The sequence below is a fragment of the Cavia porcellus genome, unplaced genomic scaffold (genome assembly GCF_034190915.1).
Source record: "Cavia porcellus strain 051 isolate PalLab524CR breed Dunkin Hartley unplaced genomic scaffold, mCavPor4.1 scaffold_17, whole genome shotgun sequence".
Lineage (NCBI taxonomy): Eukaryota > Metazoa > Chordata > Mammalia > Rodentia > Caviidae > Cavia > Cavia porcellus.
In genome coordinates this window covers 66,784,630-66,807,036 of record NW_026947500.1, presented here as the reverse complement: position 1 = coordinate 66,807,036, position 22,407 = coordinate 66,784,630, and the positions used below count along the sequence as shown (strand labels likewise).

General features: G+C 57.9%; 2 protein-coding genes across 2 annotated transcripts in view; both read left to right on the top strand.

Moving 5' to 3' along the window:
* The window catches only part of Brd4 (bromodomain containing 4), an 80,892-nt gene extending 71,921 nt beyond the window's left edge, over positions 1–8,971 (top strand). Inside the window, exons 12-20 of the mRNA XM_063228548.1 lie at positions 1,870–1,922; positions 2,060–2,456; positions 2,879–3,466; positions 6,113–6,225; positions 6,325–6,487; positions 6,569–6,699; positions 6,796–7,001; positions 7,085–7,331; positions 7,515–8,971. Of these exons, the coding sequence (XP_063084618.1) occupies positions 1,870–1,922; positions 2,060–2,456; positions 2,879–3,466; positions 6,113–6,225; positions 6,325–6,487; positions 6,569–6,699; positions 6,796–7,001; positions 7,085–7,331; positions 7,515–7,583 (1,967 nt within the window). The 3' untranslated portion in view covers positions 7,584–8,971. The remainder of the gene's footprint in view (positions 1–1,869; positions 1,923–2,059; positions 2,457–2,878; positions 3,467–6,112; positions 6,226–6,324; positions 6,488–6,568; positions 6,700–6,795; positions 7,002–7,084; positions 7,332–7,514) is intronic.
* A 2,368-nt stretch (positions 8,972–11,339) lies between these two features.
* Ephx3 (epoxide hydrolase 3) lies at positions 11,340–16,936 on the top strand. The gene is made up of 8 exons (XM_003461779.5): positions 11,340–11,578; positions 12,196–12,560; positions 12,694–12,779; positions 13,092–13,249; positions 13,360–13,488; positions 15,324–15,427; positions 15,527–15,663; positions 15,755–16,936. The coding sequence occupies exons 1-8, from the start codon at positions 11,488–11,490 to the stop codon at positions 16,083–16,085; spliced, it is 1,401 nt and encodes a 466-aa protein (XP_003461827.3). The 5' UTR covers positions 11,340–11,487; the 3' UTR covers positions 16,086–16,936.
* The last annotated feature ends 5,471 nt before the right edge of the window (positions 16,937–22,407 follow it).

The window sequence follows — 22,407 nt, the reverse complement described above, 5'->3', positions numbered from 1 at the left end:
CTGTGCCTCCTGCTCCTGTGCTCTGGAGAAGAGTCCCAGGACGTGACCGTGACCACACTCCCTAGATGCCCACAGGCCACTGGGCTCAGTCTCCAGCCCACCAGCAGAGACTGTTGGGTTTTGTAAATGAAAAAACAGTGCTTCAAAGTTACCAGACAGCTAGGTGTCCAGACCCTTCCCCATCCCTTCTGTGTCTGGGCTCACCTAAGGCTTCTCCAGGTCAAATGCCGTGACCTGACTTGGTCCCCTAGCTTCCCATCTCGGTCTTCGTCTCCGTGTCCAGAGTTTGAGCAGCTGGTGCCTGCTGCACTGGGAGAGGCCCCTCCTTAGGAAGCCCTGTCCTCTTCCTCTTGCCTTGGGGTGGGGCCTATGCTGCTGGGGCACGGCGGCTCCCAGATCCAGCCAGTGCTTTTCCTACTCAGCCCCAGGCACCCTTACCCCCCTCACCCCGTCTGCCCAGGCTCCCTTTCTGTGTCTGACTCACAGGAGCTTCACTCTGACCTGGTATCCAGGTTTGGGGACTGGTCTTCAGTTCCCATGTCCTAGGTGTCCTCAGTTACCACCTATACAAGGACGTGTGTCTAGCTACAGAGGTGTGTGTCTGTGTCTTGTGTCTTGCATGGAGTGGTGAGCTCTTGCCTGGCACCAGGTCCCTCTCCTGTTGGTGGCAGGCTACACTTCAGGGCCCAGCATCTCACAGAGGCTCAGCATGGCCCTCAGCACAGCTCCAAGCAGAGTGGTGACTGATTTGAGCAAGACATGTCCTTGGACACCAGCAGCAAGAATGGGTGTCCTGACCAGTTCAGGGAAAACCAGAAGGTGCCTTTCAATGACAGGGCTCTGAAAGTTGTTGTTCCATGGCTCTGGTATTCTTCCTGGTGGTTCTGACCTCCCACCTGGTATTTGGCCTCTATTATAACATGGCAGTCCAGGGGCACCTGCAGGGATACTCTTGGGGCTTGCATTCTGTTTATTGGTGGTGTATCCAGCTGCCAGAGTCCTCGGAGTGACCCTCTGGCAGTTGGGCAGAAGTAGATGCACAGGCCCTGAGCACCCACCCCCCACCCCCCCCAGGAAGGGAGGCCCACCCGGACACAGCTGCAGTGCCTACCACTGGTCCCTGAGAGCCAAGGCACGCTCCCTCCTCCAGCATGATTACTGTGTCCCAGAGCAGGGCTTCCCCGAGTCTCACCTGAGGAAGGGAAGCCATGGCAGTGAGCACCTGGCCCTTGTCATTCCCGTGAAGCTATTGTGCTTCCTCCTGACCCCACGGGGCCCTCAAGACTGGCCCCCTGTGTTCCCACTCGCCAGCACTTTTCTCCCCAACCCATGGTTCTGGGCTAGGCTGACCCGCTATGACCAGCGCCCCTGGGAAATGGAATGGGGGGGGGCCCACATTGCCATGCTGTAGCTGTGCAGTCCTGGACGAGCCCCGTGCCTCCCCAGCCTCACCTTTGAACCATTCTGTAATGAGTGGGGCCATCTTGGAGCATGCAGGCAACCTTGTTCCCCCAAAGCCTGATGTCAGACGGGGCGGCCTGGGGCCAGATCAGCAGAGTTCAGCCTCCAGGGGAGCTGGGATAAGGGGTGGCCTTTTAGGGTGCCAGTGGGCTGAAGCTTGGAGGGGGGGATTCTGATTTTTTTCAGACATGGCTTCCACTGGCAAAAGCCACAGATGGATGGATAGTGACACATCTTTCACTGTCCCACGATAACTGACTTGTCCCAGACCCAACTCAGACACTTGCTCAGTGCACTGGCTTTTGTCTTAATACCCTGGGTCCCTTTTTTTTTCCTTATCCACATTCAGGGTCATCTTATAGCACTCTTCCTTCCCCAGAGCCTCACTACCTTCTCTTCTCTCTGCAGAGATGGCTCCGAAGTCAAAAAAGAAGGGGCACCCTGGGAGGGATCAGAAGAAGGTATGTGGTTCTGGGATAAGGATGCCCCCACTCAGGCAAGATCTAGCGGCTCAGCTCCTGAGCCTCAGGCAACCTGGGTCTGCCCAAGGCCCCCTCTCTCTGCCTGATGTCGCTCTGGGTCTTCTGTCTGCCTGCAGCACCATCACCACCACCACCAGCAGATGCAACCGGCCCCGGCTCCTGTTCCGCAGCAGCCACCTCCACCTCCTCAGCAGCCTCCGCCACCCCCGCCGCCACCACCGCAACAGCAGCAGCCGCCACAGCAGCCGCCACCACAGCCCCTACCCCCACCGCCACCGTCCTCCATGCCACAGCAAGCAGCCCCGGCACTGAAGTCCTCGCCCCCACCCTTCATCACTGCCCAGGTGCCCGTCCTGGAGCCCCAGCTCCCGGGCAGCGTCTTTGACCCCATCGGCCACTTCACCCAGCCCATCCTGCACCTGCAGCAGCCAGAGCTGCCCCCTCACCTGCCTCAGCCACCTGAGCACAGCACTCCGCCCCATCTCAGCCAGCACACCGTGGTCTCTCCTCCAGGTGAGCACGGCTGCTGCCCTTCCCTGCCTCGGTTGTGCCACGCTGGGGCTGCATACTCTCGAGTACTCTCCCTGATTGCTGTAGTCAGCAGCTTCTGAGGGCCACCTTTGTGCTCCGGGACGTGCCTGGCATGTAGTGGGCTAGCACTTTTATGCACAAGTGCAGAGCCAGGTGTTGGGTTAGGTGCGGGGCTCATGCTCCCTGACACGGTCAGTAGGGGTGGAGCACACAGCAGGGGCACAGGCGCAGAGCTTGTTCCTGCAGCCTACGCTGGAAGCCCTTCATTCCAGGGCTCGTGGGATGTCTTGGAATGTGGGGAGGGATGCTAGTTGGGTGGGAAGGCAGGAGGTGGTCACCAGGTGAGGCCAGGGTAGGGGCACAGGGCACTCAGCCCTCACCGCCACCCTCCTGTATTCTTTCAGCTTTGCACAACGCGCTGCCCCAGCAGCCATCTCGGCCCAGCAACCGAGCAGCCGCCCTGCCCCCCAAACCTGCCCGGCCCCCAGCTGTGTCCCCTGCCCTGGCTCAGCCACCCCTTCTCCCGCAGCCCCCCATGGCTCAACCCCCCCAGGTGTTGCTAGAGGATGAAGAGCCCCCCGCCCCACCCCTCACCTCCATGCAGATGCAGCTGTACCTGCAGCAGCTGCAAAAGGTGCAGCCTCCCACGCCACTACTCCCTTCCGTGAAGGTGCAGTCCCAGCCCCCACCCCCCCTACCGCCTCCACCTCACCCCTCTGTGCAGCAGCAGCTCCAACAGCAGCCCCCACCACCCCCACCGCCCCAATCCCAGCCACCACCCCAGCAGCAACACCAGCCCCCGCCTCGACCGGTGCACCTGCAGCCCATGCAGTTCTCCACGCACATTCAGCAACCCCCGCCACCGCCGGGCCAGCAGCCCCCACACCCACCCCCGGGCCAGCAGCCACCCCCGCCACAGCCCGCCAAGCCTCAGCAGGTCATCCAGCATCACCCCTCGCCCCGGCACCACAAGTCAGACCCCTACTCGGCAGGTAAGCGCCTGGCTCGGTTCCGTTGTGAGAAACCAGAAGGGTTGGCTAGGTTCTGAGGAGACGGATCGGGGGGTGCCCAGGAAGCACGTGGCTCCCTGCAGTGGGCTTAACAAGTGTGTCTCGCTTACAAGCTGAGGGTGCCCAGAGCAGAACAGACCAGCCTTGGGTCTCGAACTCTGTTCTTACTGCAACTCCAGTGGCAAACCAAACTGGACGAGAACCCAGATTTCCCTGCAAGGTTGACTTGGACCCTAACCATTGAATCAATTCTCTCGTCACCCAGTCCAGTTCGAGACTGGAAGGGTGAGCAAAATGAAGCGAACCACAGGCCACCATATAAGCACTAACTTAGAAAGCAGGTTGGATGCGAGGCCCAGGCCTGGACCATAGGAACTGACACCAGGCAGGCAGTGTGAGGGGCATGCTAAGTGTCTGAAAAAAGATGTCCTGGGCAGTCCCAGCTAGAAAACATCCCAACTGACGCCTTATGACATGGTTCTGTTTAACTCTCGGGGCAGGACTTCCTGGCTGCACTCTGCCTTGGGGTTGTACCAAGCGCTCTCCCTGCCTTTGAACCCAGGGGAGGCTGCCAGGTGCCAAATGGGTTGGATCGTGGGTGCCCTGAGCTGACAGCTGGCTGTCCTTGCTGGGAAGCTGTGCTGGGCTTGGTCACGGCACAGCCATGCTTGCTGTCACTGCAGGGCCTGCCAGTGCGCTGGGCTATGGTGGGAGGCAAGAAAGGGACAGGTGACAGAGAGGCTGGCATGCAGGGCAGCTCAGGCCAAGACCTCTGCCCACCTCTGCTGTGAATCCCCTGGCCTCTACCTGGCCTCATGAAGCCTAGGACAGAGCACCAGAAGCCGTGTGGGTCGGAACTCAGCTCAGGGCTATGTGCCAAAGGGTGGCTCACAAGCATCCCACAGAGGCTTGGCAGGCATGGCTTCTAACCATGGGCCTAAGATCCTGGCCTGATGGTGCAGCCTCCAATCCAACACTTATGAGACTGAGGCAGGAAGATTGCCATGAGTTCGAGGCCACCATGAACTACATACTGAAACACTCTCAAAGAAACCAAAAATAGAGCCGGGGATGTAGTTTGCAGCATAGTGCTTGCCTGGCAAGTGCAAGGTCATGAGTTTGAGTCCCAGTACCAGAAATACAAAATTGAACCAGCATGGTGGCACACTCCTGTATTCCCAGCACTCGGGAGGGTGAGGCAGGAGGATCATTGCAAGATCAAGATCATCCTGGGCTATAAGGTGAGCCCGGCTTGAACTGCATAGGGAGATTCTGTCTCAAAGAGACAATCAATAAATCAACCAACCACAGGCCTGCCACCCACCTGTTGCTCAGGTGAGTCTCAGCAGGTGCTTCTGAGGGCGTGGTCCATGGTGGGAGGCTGTGGTGTCATTACCTGTGGGTTGCTGGCACGCTGGAGTGAGGGCTAGTGTGGCAGGGTGACAGTACCCAGAGGAACATTGACAGGCTGGAGTGGGAGACGGTATCCGGGCGAGTCACACCAGCCCCACTGGCTGTGGCTCTGTGCATACAGGGCAAGCCTCACGCTCCATGTGGGTGGGCAGCAAGAGGCTGTGAAGTCTTCTTCCTGGGGTTAGGGGTGTGTCCAGCTCTGGAGGGGCCAGGAAGGCCCACGATACCTGGAGTGTCATGGTTTGGCACAGACCTCTGAATAGATGCCTAAGCCCGGGGGCACTGTGGCAGCAGATGGGCTTGGAAGCAGGACTGGATGTGGCCAGGGCAGGGCTGGCATAGGGACCCAGTGAGAGGCTCGGCCTGAGGCGGAAGGGCGCTAGAAGCGGGGCCAAGTGAAGCACTTTGTTTTGTGGGCCCCGTGATGTCCAGGCAGCAAGGCCCTTCCCCTCACAAGGTGAGACCAAGGGTATCTGTGTGTTCAGATGGGAGCACTCGCCCCCTCCAGCTTTCTGGGACCAGCAGCCACTTCATCCCTGGAGGACACAGCCAGCAGTGACTGGAGGAGTCAGCTGTGGGACCTCTCAGATGTGGGCTGAGTGCTGAGGCCTTTTAGCTCTTGGTTGGATGCAGGTGGCTGCACCACAGGCCCTATTGTAGCTGCTCTGCCATTCTGCGGGTGAACAGACTGAGCAGATGGGGCTGAAGCCCCCACCTCACTGCCAGCCACCAGACCCCAGGTCCTCAGAGCAATCTATGCGGACCAGGCTGTGCAGAGATGGGAGGGCCCTGGGCTCAGCCTTTTATGTAGTGTAGAACACAAGTTAGAACCATCTGAAAGCTTTCTTAAAAAGTGCTGGTGCAGGGTGCAGTGGTGCATACCTGTCGTCCCAGCATTTGGGGAGCCAAAGCAGGAGGATCACTGTGAGTTCCAACCCATAAGTGCAAGGCTAGCCTGGGCTGCATAGTGAGATCCTGTCGTGAAAAATGTGACGGATACTGGTGCCCAGACCCTCTGTGAGACCCAGCAAACCGAGATGTGTGTGTCAGAGTTTGCAGAGGCTGTGGCACAGGGCAGGCTCGGCATGCAGACTGGGGATTGATGTGTGCTCAGGCTCAGCTGGAATACTTGCTGGTTCTGCTTTCAGTCCATCCTTCCATTATAGTTCTCTCAAAGTCCAAATGGCCCCTAACACTCTTTGTCACCTCTCCTAGGTCACCTCCGTGAAGCCCCCTCCCCGCTTATGATACATTCCCCCCAGATGCCACCGTTCCAGAGCCTGACACACCAGTCTCCACCCCAGCAAAATGTCCAGCCCAAGAAGCAGGTAAAGGGCAGGGCCGGGCCACAGCGCTCAGGGCCAGCTGTGGGCTGAGGCTGAGGGTGCCCTCCTGCCTCACCGGCCCCTGTGCCCGTGCTGTCCCAGGAGCTACGCCCGCCCTCGGTGGTCCAGCCCCAGCCCCTGGTGGTGGTGAAGGAGGAGAAGATTCACTCACCCATCATCCGCAGTGAGCCCTTCAGCCCCTCCCTGCGGCCGGAGCCCCCCAAGCACGCTGAGAGCATCAAGGCCCCAGTCCACCTGCCCCAGCGTGAGTGGCCCCTGCCCTCAGGATTGTGCACCCCACCCCACCAGGCGAGTGCCCTGGGCTCACAGGCTGCTTGTGTTCTAGGACCTGAGATGAAGCCTGTGGACGTAGGGAGGCCTGTTATTCGGCCCCCCGAGCAGAATGCACCCCCTCCAGGGACCCCTGACAAGGACAAACAGAAGCAGGAACCGAAGACACCAGTGGCACCCAAAAAGGTAGAGGCGGTAGACCCGTGGGTGTTCTGAGCACCCTGCTAGGATTTTGGGCACCGAAGGCCCCTCACCTGTGCCCTGACCCCTCCCACCCTACAGGACCTAAAAATCAAGAACATGGGCTCCTGGGCCAGCCTGGTGCAGAAGCATCCGACCACCCCGTCCTCCACAGCCAAGTCCTCTAGTGACAGCTTCGAGCAGTTCCGCCGGGCAGCCCGGGAGAAGGAGGAGCGGGAGAAGGCCCTGAAGGCTCAGGCCGAGCATGCCGAGAAGGAGAAGGAGCGGCTGCGGCAAGAGCGCATGAGGTGCGTGGGCTGGTGTCCGCTGGGGTGCCAGGGCTCCCAGGCCCGCACCAGGTCCTGGCTGACTGGCCCCCCCCTGTGCCCAGGAGCCGAGAAGACGAGGACGCGCTGGAGCAGGCAAGGCGGGCCCATGAGGAGGCACGCCGGCGCCAGGAGCAGCAGCAGCAGCAGCAGCGCCAGGAGCAGCAGCAGCAGCAACAGCAGCAGCAGCAGGCGGCCGCAGTGGCTGCGGCTGCCACGCCCCAGGCCCAGGGCTCCCAGCCCCAGTCCATGCTGGACCAACAGAGGGACTTGGCCCGGAAGCGGGAACAGGAGCGGAGGCGCCGGGAGGCGGTGAGTTGTGGGCCTGGGAGGCCGTGGGTGGGCACCGTGCCAACCTGGGCGCAGGGCTGGGCATGGGCTCACATGTGGCTCCAGGGACAACCGGGTACTCTGAGCTCCCAGGTGGGCACAGCCCTGAGCTCGGTAACAGCAGTGCAGTGGCCCGCCTCACTCCTCATCCTCCTTGCTCTGCAGATGGCAGCTACGATCGATATGAATTTCCAGAGCGATCTGTTGTCAATATTTGAAGAAAATCTTTTCTGAGAGCACCGAGGTGACTTCTGACTGATTTTCTGGCAAAACATTGACTCTCCATAGTGTTAAGGCGGCGGTGGAGGCGGTGGCAGCGGCCAGGTGTCCCTGGGCCTGGCCCTCCTGCATGCTGTGCCCGGAGCAGGCCTGACGGGCAGCTGAGGGTCACAGAGCCCACCTGCCTTACGGACAGCCTGCTGCTGCCGCTCCGTACGGACGTCGGCTCAGCGCGCCTCGGCCCCAGCGAGTGCAGGCGGGCCCTCTCCCGCCAAATGTCTGCGCAGTATACACAGGACATTGTTGCTGCTGCCCCTTGACTGGTTTGCTGCCCCTGAGAACGTGACGTCATGACGCCTGCCCATTGGGAGTCTCTGCACCCCAGCCTCACTCCTGCTCTCGGAGGCCAAGGCAGGCGCGTGTGGGCTGGAACGCGGGCACTGGCGTCCCTGCTGGCACTGACTTTGCCTTGAACAGACCCCTCCCCCACAAGCCTTTAATCGAGAGCCGCTCTCTGTAAGTGTTCGCTTGTGCAAAAGGGAATAGTGCCGTGGAGGTGTGTGTGTGTCCATGGCAGCGCGGACCGAGGTGACCGTCCATGTGTGGGCGGGCCTTGCCTGGGGTGAGGCCACCAACCAAAGTCAGTCCCTTCCCGCCTGTGTTTCTGTTTTTTTCTATATATATATATTTTTTGTTGTTGAATTCTATTTTATTTTTAATCCTCTCTTCTCCAGACACAATGGCACTGCTTATTTCCGAAAAGGTGTGATCGTCTCATGGTGCAGCGGCCCCACCGCGCTGTGGGTAGTGTGTGACCGTGGCTGTACTGTATAGTGAACATAGCTGGCATCTTCCAAGTTTGTTGGTGACTCCACCAAACTGGTGTAAAAACAAAATTTTTTTTTCCAAAAAATTCCACCAAAAAAGATCAAAACAAAAATCCAACCACCTATATTTTACTCACACTTCAAACTCCATTAAGTCTGTTTTTAATTATAAGTCCTGAAGGCTGCAACTTCTTTTCCTTTCCCTCAATGCCCATTTGTTGGCTTTTCTTTGTTTTTTAATGTAAAGTCTTGTTTTTTTACCAAGAAAAGAAGGGCCTGGGGACAGGTAGCCCCAGGTGGTGATGGGATGCTGGAGGCTGCGGGCAGACTGGCCTGCCCAGGCCCAGCGCAGCCAGCCAGCCGCCGCTTCCCAGGCCACCTTGGTTGTGTTGTGTTTTGCTTTTAACTAATGGAGCCCTTGGTGAGCTTACGTGTGCCATGAGAACCCACTCTACACCACAACGCTGGTGCCGCGGTGTTGGCCAAACCCGGAGTCACTGACTGGCTTGACTTTCATACGGTGAATATGCATTTGGTCTGTACTGATCATGGAATAAACACATCTCTCTTTTTTAATGCTGGCGTCTCCCTGATATTTCTTTGTGAACCAACTATCGCCTAGGCTAGGCCCAGGCTCCTGCGCCCGAGGCCGCCTGAGCGTGAGAACTGAGGGCCGTGGCCACAGAGACCCTCCAGTGGCTTCTGCCCTGTCTTTGCTGGGAGGACCTTCTCAGGCTCACAGCTGCCACCCAAGCCGGAGCGGTGACGGAGCCCAAATCCCCCTTTCTCTGGGACTCTGGCCGAGGCGGGGACATGAGCCAGCAGCACCCTGGCCAAACTCCAGACTGCTCGGCTTAGCCCTCCTCCATCTTGGTCCCCATGCCCCAGGGAATTTGGGCCACTCCCACCTTGGTTGCCTCCACCTAACTCCTTTTCATTTAAGCTCAGGGTTAACCAGATACTCTTAGGTAAGTGTCCATTTCCCCCAAAAAGACATTCGCACACACACTTTCACCTAAGAAAGCCCATAGGTGGCTTCTCTGCCTGTGTGCCCACCCTTGTGCACCTGCCTCCCCCAGTACGGCACAGCTGGCACCCACAAGACTTGCTGGGCTGTGAGATAAAGCACGTAACTTCACGTATACAAAGACAAACGGATTGAGAGAGTTCTAGCTCTGTCCATTCATTCACATGCACCCTTGTCAGCCAGAAGGGCCCTCTGTTACGTCTGTCTGGACAGACACCTCCCAGTGAGGGTGGCCTGTGGGCTCCAGCCACTGCTCCATTGCCGCCACCACCACCACACGCTTCTCCGATGTCCCTGATGATCCCGCGCACTCCGCACACCACCCTGCCAGTCCAAGTGCAACACAGTTTGGTTCTGTGGGATTTCTCCCATCTCAACCCCCCGCTCCTCTCTGTTCCTTATTGTGTTGAGAAACTTCCCCGGCTTGGGTCAAAGTGTGGAGCCGGAGAGATGCTCTGGTCTGCACCTTTCTGCTAACCGTTTAATTCTGCCACCGCCTTCGCACTCCCGGACGGGTGTTTCTCTAACTGGGTTGTAATTAGAACGGGGATCTATTTAATTTCTCTGGCCATTTATCCAGTCTCTCCTACAGTACTAGGAATCTTAGTCTTATACAAGAGTAAGAGGTGTGTACAAGCCCCCTGTACTGTATGCACGGATCGCTTGGCCAATAATTATGTCAGTAAACCTGAGACTTGTATTAAAACACTTTAGACATTTGTAGAAGGGAATTCATAGACTTCACTTATATACTAAAGGTTCTTTTTTTTGTGCAGTTCTCATTGCAAAAATAAACATTTGTACTGAACGTAAAGTTACCCTCCTGTGAGTACTGCTGTCTTTTTGAGGGTAAACTGGGAGGTCGTGGAGGGGTGGGCAGCACTGTGCTCTGGAGTTGGAAGACACCCACCAACCACACAGCCACAAGAGGGGACTCAGGAAAGATCCTGGCAGGTTGTCAGATGAATGGCTGGGGAGTGTGGAGGAAATCGGAGGCCTCGAGCTAACAGAAAGGTAAGTAGTTAGGGAGAGTGAAAGGTAGTCTCATAAAGGCAGTGTAATCCAACTCATCCATTGTTTACTGAGGTAGAAAAATATGAATAGATACTCGTCTTTACCTAGCAGCCCATGATTGTGGGTTTTTGGGTTTTGTTTTTTTTTTTTTTGTCTTTTTCGTTTTTATCGGTACCAAGGATCGAACTCACGACTGCCTGCTTGCAAGGCAGGCGCTTATTCCGCTGAGCTAAATCCCCAGCCCCATTGATTGTGTTTTGAGACATGGTCTCGCTGTGTAGTTCAGACAGACTTGAACTCATTTTGTAGCCCAAGCTGGCCTTGAACTCAAATTGATGCTCCTGCCCCAGCCTCCCAAGCGCTGGGATGACGCATGCGCCACCGCTGCGGGTCCCATGGGTTTAATTATGGACTCAGGACATACTCTAGTATGCAGATAATGCAAGAGTGTGTGGGTAACTGGAAGAGGGGCCAGTGGGTGATGTGAAAACAGAGTCTCAGGAAAACTGAAAGGGACACAGCATGATCGGTGGTAATTCATGTCAGCAACTCGGGATAACCGTTCCAAACGAGCAAAGAAACAGAATACACTCTCAATAACCTGGGTTATCGATGAGAAGTGTTTAGAGACCTGTGGGCTGGTGCCAGGCTGCTGTATTTATCAGTCCTGGATTGCTGTTTAACCAGATGTGTGATATCAGACACATGACTTCATCCCCGAATTTCAGGTTCTTGACTTGTAATGAAGCTGATGTCCCTAAAATGGACACGGGTCCCGGAAAAAAGTTGCAACATAGAAGAAACTGGTTCCTCTCTTGAATGGATTTCCCCATCATGCTCTGCTCCGCCCTGCCCAGCCTCGACTCCTTTTTGTCAGATGCTGTGACTCAGTTAATCCAGACTTCTTCCAGCAAGCATCAAAGCTGGACCGACCTACCCTCTAGGAACCGGGATCCCCTCCTGCCTCAGCCACCCTTGCCAGGGTCTAGCAAGCCCGGACCACGACACCTGCCAGGTGGCACCGGGACGAGGATCGGGCGCTCCGACGCCGATGGCTGCCACTGTCCAGGACAGCTGTAAGGAGGACTGCGTAGGGCCGCGGCTTCCCGACCGGTCACAGGAATCACAGCTGGATAAAGGAGGTGCTGCTGGGTCTCTCGAAGCCAGGCCGGGGAGGGAAGCACGCGGCGTGAGAGGGTGGCGGGGGCTACTAAACCGCCCTCGCGGGCCGCTGTGGCTGACAGCACCTTTGCGCGCCCAGTCTGTGGCATCGCTGGTTACCGCCTTTGGGCTGATGCGATCTGCTGTATTGAATTGGGCTGGGTCCCTCAACTCACTGCCCAATCCTAGGCAAACCCTCAACCCATTGGGCCAGCCTCCATCCTTATCCGCCCAATGGTAGGCCCCTGTCCTAGGCCACACCCATTTCCTTGCCCACCCGCAGGAGCCACGCCTCCAGCCTCCCACCGCTCTGAGCCAATCGGGTCCGCCTTCCCCCGCCCTTAAACCACACCTCCGGGGTATGCCCCGCCCATAAACCAATCGAGCTCGTCTTTCCTGTCCTTAAGCCACACCTCCAAGAGTCAGGCCCCGCCCCGCACGTGGCCCTCAGTTTGTCCCCAGCTGGGAGAGCCGCCCCCACCTGCGGCACTAGTCCGTCCTGGCTCCGCCCCGCGCCCTCGCAGGTAGCGTGGCCGGGCGCGGCGAGTCGGGGCGGAGGCGGTTCCCGTCTGAGCCGCCTCTCCCTGTCCTCCCGCAGCTCGGCCCGCCAGCGCCTGCGTCCCCAAGGGGTCCCGGGCTGCAGGCGGCGGGCTCCCGGCGGCCGACCCCTCTTCACCGCTGCTGCGGGCCGGCCCGGTTGGGTCCTCGGCCGACGGCGCCATGCCCGAGCTGGTGGTGAGCGCGCTGTTGGCGCCGTCACGCGCCTCGCTGAAGCTGCTGCGTGGCCTGCTGTGGCTGCTAGTGTACTCCGCGGCCGCGGTGGCCGCCGCCGTCTACGGCTGCATCGCGCTCACGCACGTGCTGTGCAGGCCTCGGCGCGGCTGCCACGGGCGCCCGCGGTGCGCGGCGCCTGCCTGCCTGGTGGACCCCTCGCTGGGCGAGCACGGCTTCCTGAACCTCAGGGTGAGCCTCGGGGACTTCCCAGAAGGAGGTTGAGTAGGGCCGAGCCAAGCTGGGATGGTTCCACCGCAACCGGGGTGGGCACGGGGGCCTGGGGAGGAAGGGGTCTCTGGCCTTAAGGGCTGTCCTTCTGCAGAGCTCGGGCCTGCGTCTGCACTTCGTCTCCGCTGGTCGTGGCAACGGTCCCCTCATGCTGTTTCTCCACGGCTTCCCTCAAAACTGGTATGTCCAGGACCCCGGGGCCTGGAGAGAGAGGACTGGGGCGAGGTGGAGCGCGACTCTAGGTGGAGAAGGGGCCGGAGTCGCCCTGGAAATGCAGAGCAACCAGGGTCCTGATGGGCACGGAAGCGGGTAGGGGCTGCCCCAGGATGCCCGGGATTTATCTGTAGGCCCTGACCCAGAGTGACCCCATCCTCCCTTCCGGAAAGACAGCTGCTGGAAGGTGGTGTCTCCAAAGATCACTGCTGAGTATAGGGTGGAGGAGTAGCCGTAGGCCCTGACTCAACCTCCCCTACACCCTCTCCCACCGGGCAGGTTTTCCTGGCGCCACCAGCTCCGGGAGTTCCAGAGCCATTTCCACGTTGTGGCTGTCAACCTGCGTGGCTATCTCCCCTCAGAGGCTCCAAAGGACGTGGACTGCTACACCATGGACCTGCTGATGGCAGACATCCAGGATGTCATCCTGGGCCTGGGTGGGGGCCAGCCCCTCTCCCAGAAGTGCACACACACCTCTTCCTCCCATCTCCCCTGTACCAGTGCCACCTGTACCCTGGCACCTTACACCAGCACGTCTCTCTCCCAGGTTACTCCAAGTGCATCCTCGTGGGCCACGACTGGGGCGCCACCCTTGCCTGGAATTTCTCCATCTATTTTCCCTCCCTTGTTGACCGGATGGTAGTGGTCAGTGGCCCCCCCTCATCCGTTTTCCAAGGTGTGTCCGGCATGCTGGTGGGGAAATGTCTGCAGTTAGTTCTCTCCTTCTCCTGTTTGCATACCTGGGATCCCTTCCCTGTGACGCTCTTCAATCCAAAATCAATGACAAGCCAAGCATGGTGGCTCACGCCTGTCATCCCAGCACTTGGGAGGCTGAGGCAGGAGGATTGTTGTGAGTTCGAGGCCATCCTGGACTGTATAGTGAGACCGTGTCTCAAAGCAAAAAGCAAAACAGAATCAATGACAGAGCTGTGAGTGGTGACACACACTTGTCATCTCAGCCACTCTGTAATCTCTGCTGCTAGAATGAATGAGATAGGATCAGAAGTTCAAAGCCAGCCCAGGCAACTTGGCACCATCTTGTCTTAAAATTTAAAAACAGTTTTAAGATTGCTGAGGACCTAGGTCAGCACTCTCTGGGTTCAAACCCCAATACTGCAAATGAACAAAGTCATTGAGAATACACTAAGAACTTTTCCTCAAGTTGAGTATCCCTTGTCAGAAATGTTGGAGATCAGGACTGGGGGTGTCATTAGTGATAGGAAACTTGACTAAGACCTGGGATCTGATCCCCAGCACACACGCGCTCACACTCACACACGCCCATTTAGGACTAGAAGTGTTTTGGGTTTCATATTACTTGGAATATTTGCACACACATGATGAGACGGCTTGCTGTGAGGGGGCTTCCGTCTAACATGAAATAAGCTGCAAGACATTTACGGAGTATTTTGAATAACTGTGGAAAAAAGGTTCGTACTCGTACATTGAAACATCGGAGGTCAGGTAAGACATTTTCCACTTGTAGCACCCCGTCAACACTCAAAAATTTTAGATTTTGCTGGGGACGTAGCTCAGCGGTATAAGTGGCTACCTGGCAAGCGCAAGTTCCTGGTACCAAAGAGAACCAAAAATTGTAGATTTTAAATGTGGGTGTGGGGGTGCGTGTCTGTAGTCCTAGTACCTGGGAAACTGAGGCAGGAGGATTGCCCTGAGTCAAAGCCAGTCTGGGCTATGTAATGAAACCTTGTCTCGAAAAACAGTAAAACTTTTTTTTCAGATTTAAGATTTTTAGATGAGGGATATGTAGGCTATAACAAACGCCTCTGACTGAGAGCCTGCATATCCATAACCCATAGGGGTTTTGGGATTAGGAGTTCTCTCCTCCCCTCTTGCCTCCCCTCTCCTCCCCTCCTCTCTTTTCTCTTCTCTCTCTCTCTGTGGGTGTGGGTGTGGGTGTTTTGTTGTGGTGTTAGGGATTAGACTGGGGTCTCATGCATGCTAAGCACACGCCTCCAGCCTGTACCCTTGATTTCCTCCTGACTGACTGATTTTGCTGTGCTGGGAGCAGAACCCTGGGCCTTGCACACACCAGGCCAGTGCTTACCCGCTGAGCGACAGCCCCATCCCTGACCTGATTTTAAATCCGAGCATGGCCTGCAGTCATAAATGTTCATCCTCTCCCTCCCTCTGTCTGTTCCCTCTGTCGTATGCCCGTCTGTCTCCTAGACTATCAGCTGCCTGATGGCAGAGTTTTTCTGTCTGGTTCACTGAGTCTCCAGGGTCTAGGAGAGCAGGACCTGGGACACAGTAGGTACTTAGTAAGTGTTTGTTGAATGAAGCAAAAAAGTACCTAGACAGGAGGGGCAGCTCCCCGAACTAGAGCAGGGTGCAGCCCCGTTTGGCAGGGAGGGGTGCTGGGGCCTGGGCCAGGAGCGGGCATCCGTGTCTTCACTGACAGCCTTGGTTTCGTTCATCCCTGAGGCCTGTGTGCTTGACGGGGTCCATGGGGGATGCAGGGCTCCCCCACAACAGCTCCCCTCTCCCTCCCAGACTACTGCATTCGCCACTTCGGCCAGTTCTTCAGGACGAACTACATGTTCCTGTTCCAGCTGCCCAGGCTGCCAGAGAGGCTGCTGTCCATGTCTGACTTCCAGGTGCAGTGGGGTGAAGGCCGGGGGCGGGGGGTGGGTAGGGGCAGCGGGGTGGACCCGGCAGGCTAGGTAACTGCAGCCGGATCCCTGCCGCACACCCAGATCCTGAAAAGCTCTCTCACGGGCCGCAAGACGGGCATCCCTCGCCTCACGCCCTGCGAGCTCGAGGCCTTCCTGTACGGCTTCTCTCAGCCCGGTGGCCTCACCGGGCCCATCAACTACTACCGGAACATCTTCAAGTAAGGCCAGGCCTGGGGTGGAAGCTCAGGAGACTCACAGAGGTGCAGGGCAGGAGGGCATTGTCTGTCTGACCGTTTGTCCCCATCACAGGAACTTCCCCCTGGAGCCCCAGGAGCTCGCTGTACCCACATTGCTGCTGTGGGGGGAGAAAGACCCCTACTTCGAGGTGGCCTTGGTGAGGGCCATTGAGAGCCGCTTTGTGCCGGGCCGGCTGGAGGCCCACATCCTGCCGGATGCGGGACACTACATCCCGCAGAGCCACCCCCGAGAGATGCACCAGTACATGTGGGCCTTTCTGCAAGACCTGCTGGCCTCGAGCCCGCTGTCAGGGGCTGCCTGGGCCGGGGACCAGGGTCACACACACATGCAGGAGGCCCAGCAGCCCCTGCGCTCACACCCGGGCATGGGCATGTGCATGTGACAGCGACAACTCTGACTGGGGAACCCGGCCCGCCCCTCCTTCACGCTGAGACCCAGTGTCCCCTTCCCTCCCCTTGCCACAGGTGGCCTCCTGTGCCCGGCTTCCGTGGGGAGCCCAGGTCTCAAGTTTCTTTCAGCACTGAATCCACGGCAGCGGTGCTTGGTACAGGCAGACCCTTCCACTCCAGAGTGGGTTCACCCAGGCGGGGTCCAGTGGGGAACCAGGGCTTCCATCCCTCCGTGTACTTCAGGTGCTCACCCTTCAGCTGGGTGTGGTGGCACTCACGGGGCATCCCAGCACTCGGGAGGCCAGGGCAGGAGAATCACCACAAGTTGGAGGCCAGGCTGGGCTACAAAATGAGTTCAAAGCCACTCTGTCTCAAAAAGATAAAAGGTTTTACTAGACAGTGGCAAGTCAGGTTGCATCCGCCCGCCACAGCCTGGGCTGGCCCATCTCTGAGCCCCGGGAAAATCGCTGTGGGATCTTTAGCATGGGATTTTGGACTCAGCCCAGGAAGGCACCAGCCCCTAGGATCTTTGGCTTCCAATCATCCCACGTTTCCAGAAGTCCAAACAAGGGTTTTATGAGTGGCGGGCAACCACACAGTGCCAAGCTGGTCACGACATCAACTTCTCTCCCTGGTTTTACTCAGCCTTTTGGGCAGTGTTGGCACCTACAGACTAAGGATTCGGAAGAGTTGAAAAATATATTCTGTTAACTGGATGTGGAGGCACAAGCCTGTAATTCTAGCACTCTGGGAGGCTGAGGCAGGAGGATCCCAAATTCCAACCCAGACAAGGGCATTTTAACAAAATCCTTTCTCAAAATAAAAAAAAAAAAAATAGAAATAACTGAAGATTCAATCCCTAGTCCTTTCCACCCAGGAAAGTCTGTTTGGGGATGAGTCTGCCTGGCTGTATCTTTGTTGCCCTCCCTTGTTCCCCAAAAGACCTGCTTTCTCTCTCCATGGGTGCCATTGTGTTAGTTCCCCCCAGAGGCCGTCCTGGAGCTCTAGGGTTCACAGAGGAGAGAGGGCCGTGCCAGTGACAGAGTTCAGGTAAAGCCTGCCCAGGACCCACAATAGGGGCCGGATGGGGTCTACTCCCGGGAAACATTCAGAGGCCTGTCCAGGGCGGGAAGGCACTCAGGCTCCCTGAATAACAACGTGGAGGGAGCCCAGCGGCTGCTGCCTCTGCCAGGCCCTGCGAGGCGTTTGGATTTATTCTCAGGGAGGCTTTCAGCAGGGCAGGGACACGGCTTGCATTCTGAAGAGCTCCCTGCGGGGCCGCACGGTCCCAGCAAGAGCGCAGGCAGGCGGGAAGCAAGAGGCGAGGGCCCCTCCGGGCAGGAGCCCCTCAGACCTGACCTGGTCCCCCACCCTGCAGGGTGGGCGCCACGAGGAGGGGGTCCGGGGCGTGGGGCCTGGGCAGAGGAAGCCTGCGGGCAGGATGGGGATGGCGTCCAGCAGGCCGAGGGTCTGGCGATGGTTGCCGAGGTGACGGGGGAAGGGTCGATGGTTGACCGGAACGGGTAGCGGTTGTCTGGGTGACTAGAGGGGCCTAGGCTAAGGCTGACGGGAGGGCTCGGACAGTTGCCGGGACGACCCGGGTCCGCGGACGGTTGCCAGGGTAACCAGAAGGCGCTGTCTTCCGCCTTCCAAGGTGTAGGCAGGAGGAAGGCGGGGAATCTTGGGAGAAGCGATCGCGTTGATTGGGTAGAGTTCTGAAGAGTAGCCCAATAGAAACTCACATCACGGCCCAGGCGCGCCTCTCCCAGCCTTAGCCAATCAGAGAGCGTCTTTCTTCCGGCACCGAGGCTAGGCGTGCTCCTCACTTTGGGCGCGAGCGGAGAACGCCGGAGGAGGTACCACAGTTCTCGGGCTCGGGCCCGCTCTTTGCTTTTAAGCCTGCGTCTCCAGACCACGTTCCAGCCCTCTCCATTCATTCATTCATTCATTCACTCATTCATTCTTTCACGCACCCATTCATTTGTCACACGCAGCCATTCATCCCACTTTGCGTCATCGCCCATTCATTCATTCACCCGCCCATTCGCTCTCTCTCCCTGCTACCTGCTCTACGCCGCTGCCCCCGCCCTAGAGGAGGGCGAAGGAGAGAACAGCCGGATACAGACTGCCCACCCGGGGTGGTCAGGCTCCAGTGACCTAGGGGGAGGACCAGAGGGATGGGAAGCAACTGGGGAGGTGGTGTGGGAGATGAACTGCACACACACACAGAAGTGCTCCAGCCTACACAAGCCTCCCACGCACGGGTGATTTATCATTTTTGAGAGAGAAGGAAAGCGTGGGACAGGAAGATGCCAGCCAGGAAACGCCTGGGACAGCCCTTTGGGTCTGAAATATTCCGTGGGAGTTGCTGAAGGACCCAGACCAGAGGGGAAAGATGGAGGCTGGCGCGGGAAGGACCTGTAGGTGAGGTCTGGGCCACAGAGAATGAGGAGCCTGTACTAGGCACTGAGGCCGGAGCAGAGGCACAGAGAAAGCCTCTGTGGGACGGGAGATCTAGAAACATTTGAGGTGCAGACAGAGGTGGCCCAGCCTGCAGCATCGGTGGGCAGGGACACAGTGTGGAGTCTGTTTGCTTGTGTTCCGGTCCTGGGGTGGGGTGGGGAATCCAACTCAGACCTTGTGCTTGTTAGGCAGGTGCTGAGCCGCTGAGCTCCATCCCTGGCCCTAGGAGTCCGTTTTTAACAGCTTGGAGACTAAGACTCACCTGAGACTGAGGCCTGGGGCCCCCACCTCTGAAGGCAGGCAGAAGAGAGAGGCCCCAGACATGGTGCCCACAGAAGGCAAGTGGCCGCTCAGCAGCAAAGTGGGACAGGTCCAGCAGCCTGCAGTTTCAGATCCAAGGTGGGGACTGAGCCAAGCAGAGTCCTGAGGATCCGTGAGAGTGGAATTCTCCCCATCCTCCTGGGAGAAGTCAGGACGGGTCGCAAAGAACTGAGGGCTTGGCTGCTCAGAGTGGACTGAGCAGGGGTGGAGAAAGGACACTGGCAAGCCCAGCCAGGGCAGCCCCGATGCGTTCAGATGGGAATTCCAGGCAGGTTTGCTACAGGGGCAGAGCTGGAAAAAACCGATGAGGATTCATGCAACACCCAGAAGCCAGTGCCCACGGCCCTGTCTGGCTCCCCCTACCAGACGAGGGGAAGGAAGAAAATTTGCACAGCTTGGAAGAGGGGGGTGTGCAGAGGACCCTTGGTCAAGGGACACAGGCAGCCAGAGTGAGCTTGCGGGAGGGGACCTAGGAGGATTCACCTGCCAGTGACTCCTACAGGCCAAATCACCTGGAGGATGGGGACTTGTGGGAGGATCCCGGAGTGGAGCAGAGAAGGGGAGCGTGGAGAGGATGTGGGGGACGCAGAGCAGAGAGAGGTGACAGGCTGGTCCTGATGCATTCACCAGACAGCCAGCAGCCATCACGGCTGAGAGAGAGCAGACTGGATGGTAGAGCACGTGCCTGTTACGCGTGAGGGCTAGATTTTATCCCCGGTGCAAGAAAAAAGTTATTTCATTGCCTCTGTGCCTCGGTCTGTGTTAGACTCTGGGACCCAGCGTGGAGTTTGACGGATGCCCCTAGAGCCAGCATCTGCAGGGTTGAGGGGTCAGGGAGGGTCGTGCGAAGCAGTTGGAGCCCAGACAGAGGAGGCCAAGTCCCGAGATGGCTTCCCCGGGAGGCAAAGGAGCAGATCTTTCTTCCTTCTTCTCCCCGTGCTGAGGAGGGAAGCGAGGGGCCGGCATCCCTGAGCTGCACCCCAGCCCTTTGTACAGTGCAGTTTTTATTGTGAGTCAGGGTCCTGCCAAGCTACCCAGACGGGACTCAGACTTGCAATCCCCCGTCTCAGTGCTGGACCTTGAACCCAGGGCTTTACACATGTTAGGCGTGTGCTCTGCACTGACCTCTACCCCCAGCCCTTTTCTCCTCTTTTAGGTCTTTTTTTCTTTTTTTGGTCCTGAAAATTGAACTCAGGACTTCACACTCACCGGGAAGGCACCGTGCCGCTGAGCTATATCCCCAGTCCACCTTGAGGTTTTGGTGCTACGATTCCCTCCCAGCTCCCAGGCTGGAATCCCCCCCCTCCAGTCACTCTTCATCTCATCTGAATAGCTCTTACGTCTTTGCCTTCTTGTTTTGTTTTTTGGGCCACCACAAGGCCTGCTACCAAGTAGGTAGGTAGTCAAGACATGTTTGTTGAATGACTGAATGAAAGTGAGACGAGCTGGAGAGCCGGCCTCAGCAAACAGGCTGTGTTTTTGCCTTTGAGGGTCTAAGATCGGGGCTCTAGGTCCTGGGAACGTGGGAACAGCCTGCAGGAAAGCAGGAAGCAGGAAATCGAAGCTGAGGAGGGGTAGGGAGGTGGGAAGCGGCTGGGGTTCTCACATCAGCAGGCCCCGCAGAAGCAATGTCCAGCGGGCCTGCCTGGGTCCCCTGGCTGTGGGCCACTCCCAGTGAACTCAGGCGGCCCTCACGCTGCTGGGTCCCCCAGGCTCCCATGGCCGGCACCTGGGCTCCAGGAGGACCTGGCCGGGCTTCTGCGCAGAGGGCGAGGCCTTTGGGCCGCAGAGGCGAGGCCGAGGCCCAGGGTGTGTTCTCAGGTTCCGGGTCAGCGTGCCGGCAGCTGCGCCTTGGCCTGGCCCCAGGTCCCGCGTCCCCGGGGACTGAGCTCATTCCGGAGAAATGCAGTCCTTCGCCAAGGCGGCCAGCAGGGGCCGGGAGGGGGCGGGAGCCCAGCCCCACTGCACTGGGAACCGGGCGGCCTGCAGCTTGGCCGTGGGAATACGAGGCTCAGGTCCCGGGCCAGCACTGCCGCTGCAGAGGGGGACAGCAGCAGGTGCCCGGAGCCACGAGGGACCCCAACATCTCTAGGCTGCCTGCACCCACGGGCCGGAAGCCACCACGCTAAACCAGCAAACCTGCAGCCAGGAGTCCCTGCTTAGGGAACGAGTCTGCAGGGTTTTGAGCGTTTTTTTTTTTTGGTTGCTTCTTGAGCCGGGGAGCCCAGCCCTGCTGCCTGTTTGTGGAGGGAGCACGGCCCCTCTGTGTCCTCTGCACAGTGAGGCGGGAAACTTCTTCCTCTGCCTGTTTCCCGGGGAGCCCCTTAGGCACAGGGGTGAACCAGGGAGGCCTGGGGAGGCCCTGGGGCAGATCCTCGGATGAATCAGAGACCCTCAGCCACAGGCATGGGGTGCACGGGGCTGTGGGAGGGGCTCATGTGGGAAATAGCAGGGATTCCCAACAACCAGAATGTAGCTGTGTGTGTTGGGGGTATGGCAGGGCTACCAGGGCCCCCCACATGTTCCAGCACTGAACTGCAACCCCACCCTTTCTATTCTTTAATTTTAAAAAAACTTTTATTATTTATGATTTATTTCTTCTCAGCACTTGGGAGGCTGAGGCAGGCGGATCACCGTGAGTTCAAAACTAGCCTGGTTTACATTTTGAGTTCAAAGTCTGCCTGAACCATATAATGAAACCCTGCTTTAAAAAGATCCCCCAAGATAATTTATTTCTACTGCGCTGGGCATTTGCACTAAACTTTGCACTAAGGGTCTTGGCACTAAGCTAGCCAGCCCCAGCTAACTTTGTCTTCTGTAACCAGGCACCGTGGCACACACCTGTCATCCCAGCACTCAGGAGGCTGAGGCAGGAGGATCGCTGTGAGTTCTGAGGCCAACCTGGGCTACACAGTGAGTTCAAGGCCAGCCTGGCATAGGAGGATCCTGTAAACAAACAAAAACTTTTTTTTTTTTTTTTTTTTGGCTTTTTCGTTTTTATCGGTACCAGGGATTGAACTCACGACTGCCTGCTTTCAAGGCCGGTGCTTATGCCGCTGAGCTAAATCCCCAGCCCCAACAAAAACGTTTTTAAAAATACTGAAGTCTATTCTATAACAGGCCCGCCCTTCAGTCGACTGAGTTATCCAGGCTGGCCTCAAACTTGGTATCCTCCTGCCTCAGTCTCCTGAGCAGCTGGATTACCAGTGCGTGCCCCACAAGTGGCTGAAAGTGTATTTTGTTATTGTTGGTGATGGCGGTAGGTCTTTATTTTTTATTTTGTTTTGGGTTTCTGTTTTGAGATGTCAGGCATGTATGGAAGTGCGTATCTGGAGAGCACGTGTGTGCACTGGTCGCTGCTCAGGAAGGAGACCCACGGGCTTGCATCTGCGGTGTAGAGGGAGTGGGAGCCAGAGAGGACGGGGCCTCCCAAGGGGCAGGCGTGGCCTGAGGGGCCGAGGGCTGGGCTGCCCAGGCCCTGGGGCTTGGGTTTCCTCCCAGCAATGGCACAAGGAGGAGCTGGGCCGTGCC

Bases quoted from the DNA above. Each gene is read 5' to 3' on its own strand.
- Ephx3 (XM_003461779.5), top strand. From the start codon at position 11,488: ATGGCTGCCACTGTCCAGGACAGCTGTAAGGAGGACTGCGTAGGGCCG. The intron at 11,579-12,195 runs GTGCTGCTGGGT...GTCCTCCCGCAG, and splicing joins ATCACAGCTGGATAAAGGAG to CTCGGCCCGCCAGCGCCTGC. The intron at 13,489-15,323 runs GTGTGTCCGGCA...TCTCCCTCCCAG, and splicing joins CCCCTCATCCGTTTTCCAAG to ACTACTGCATTCGCCACTTC.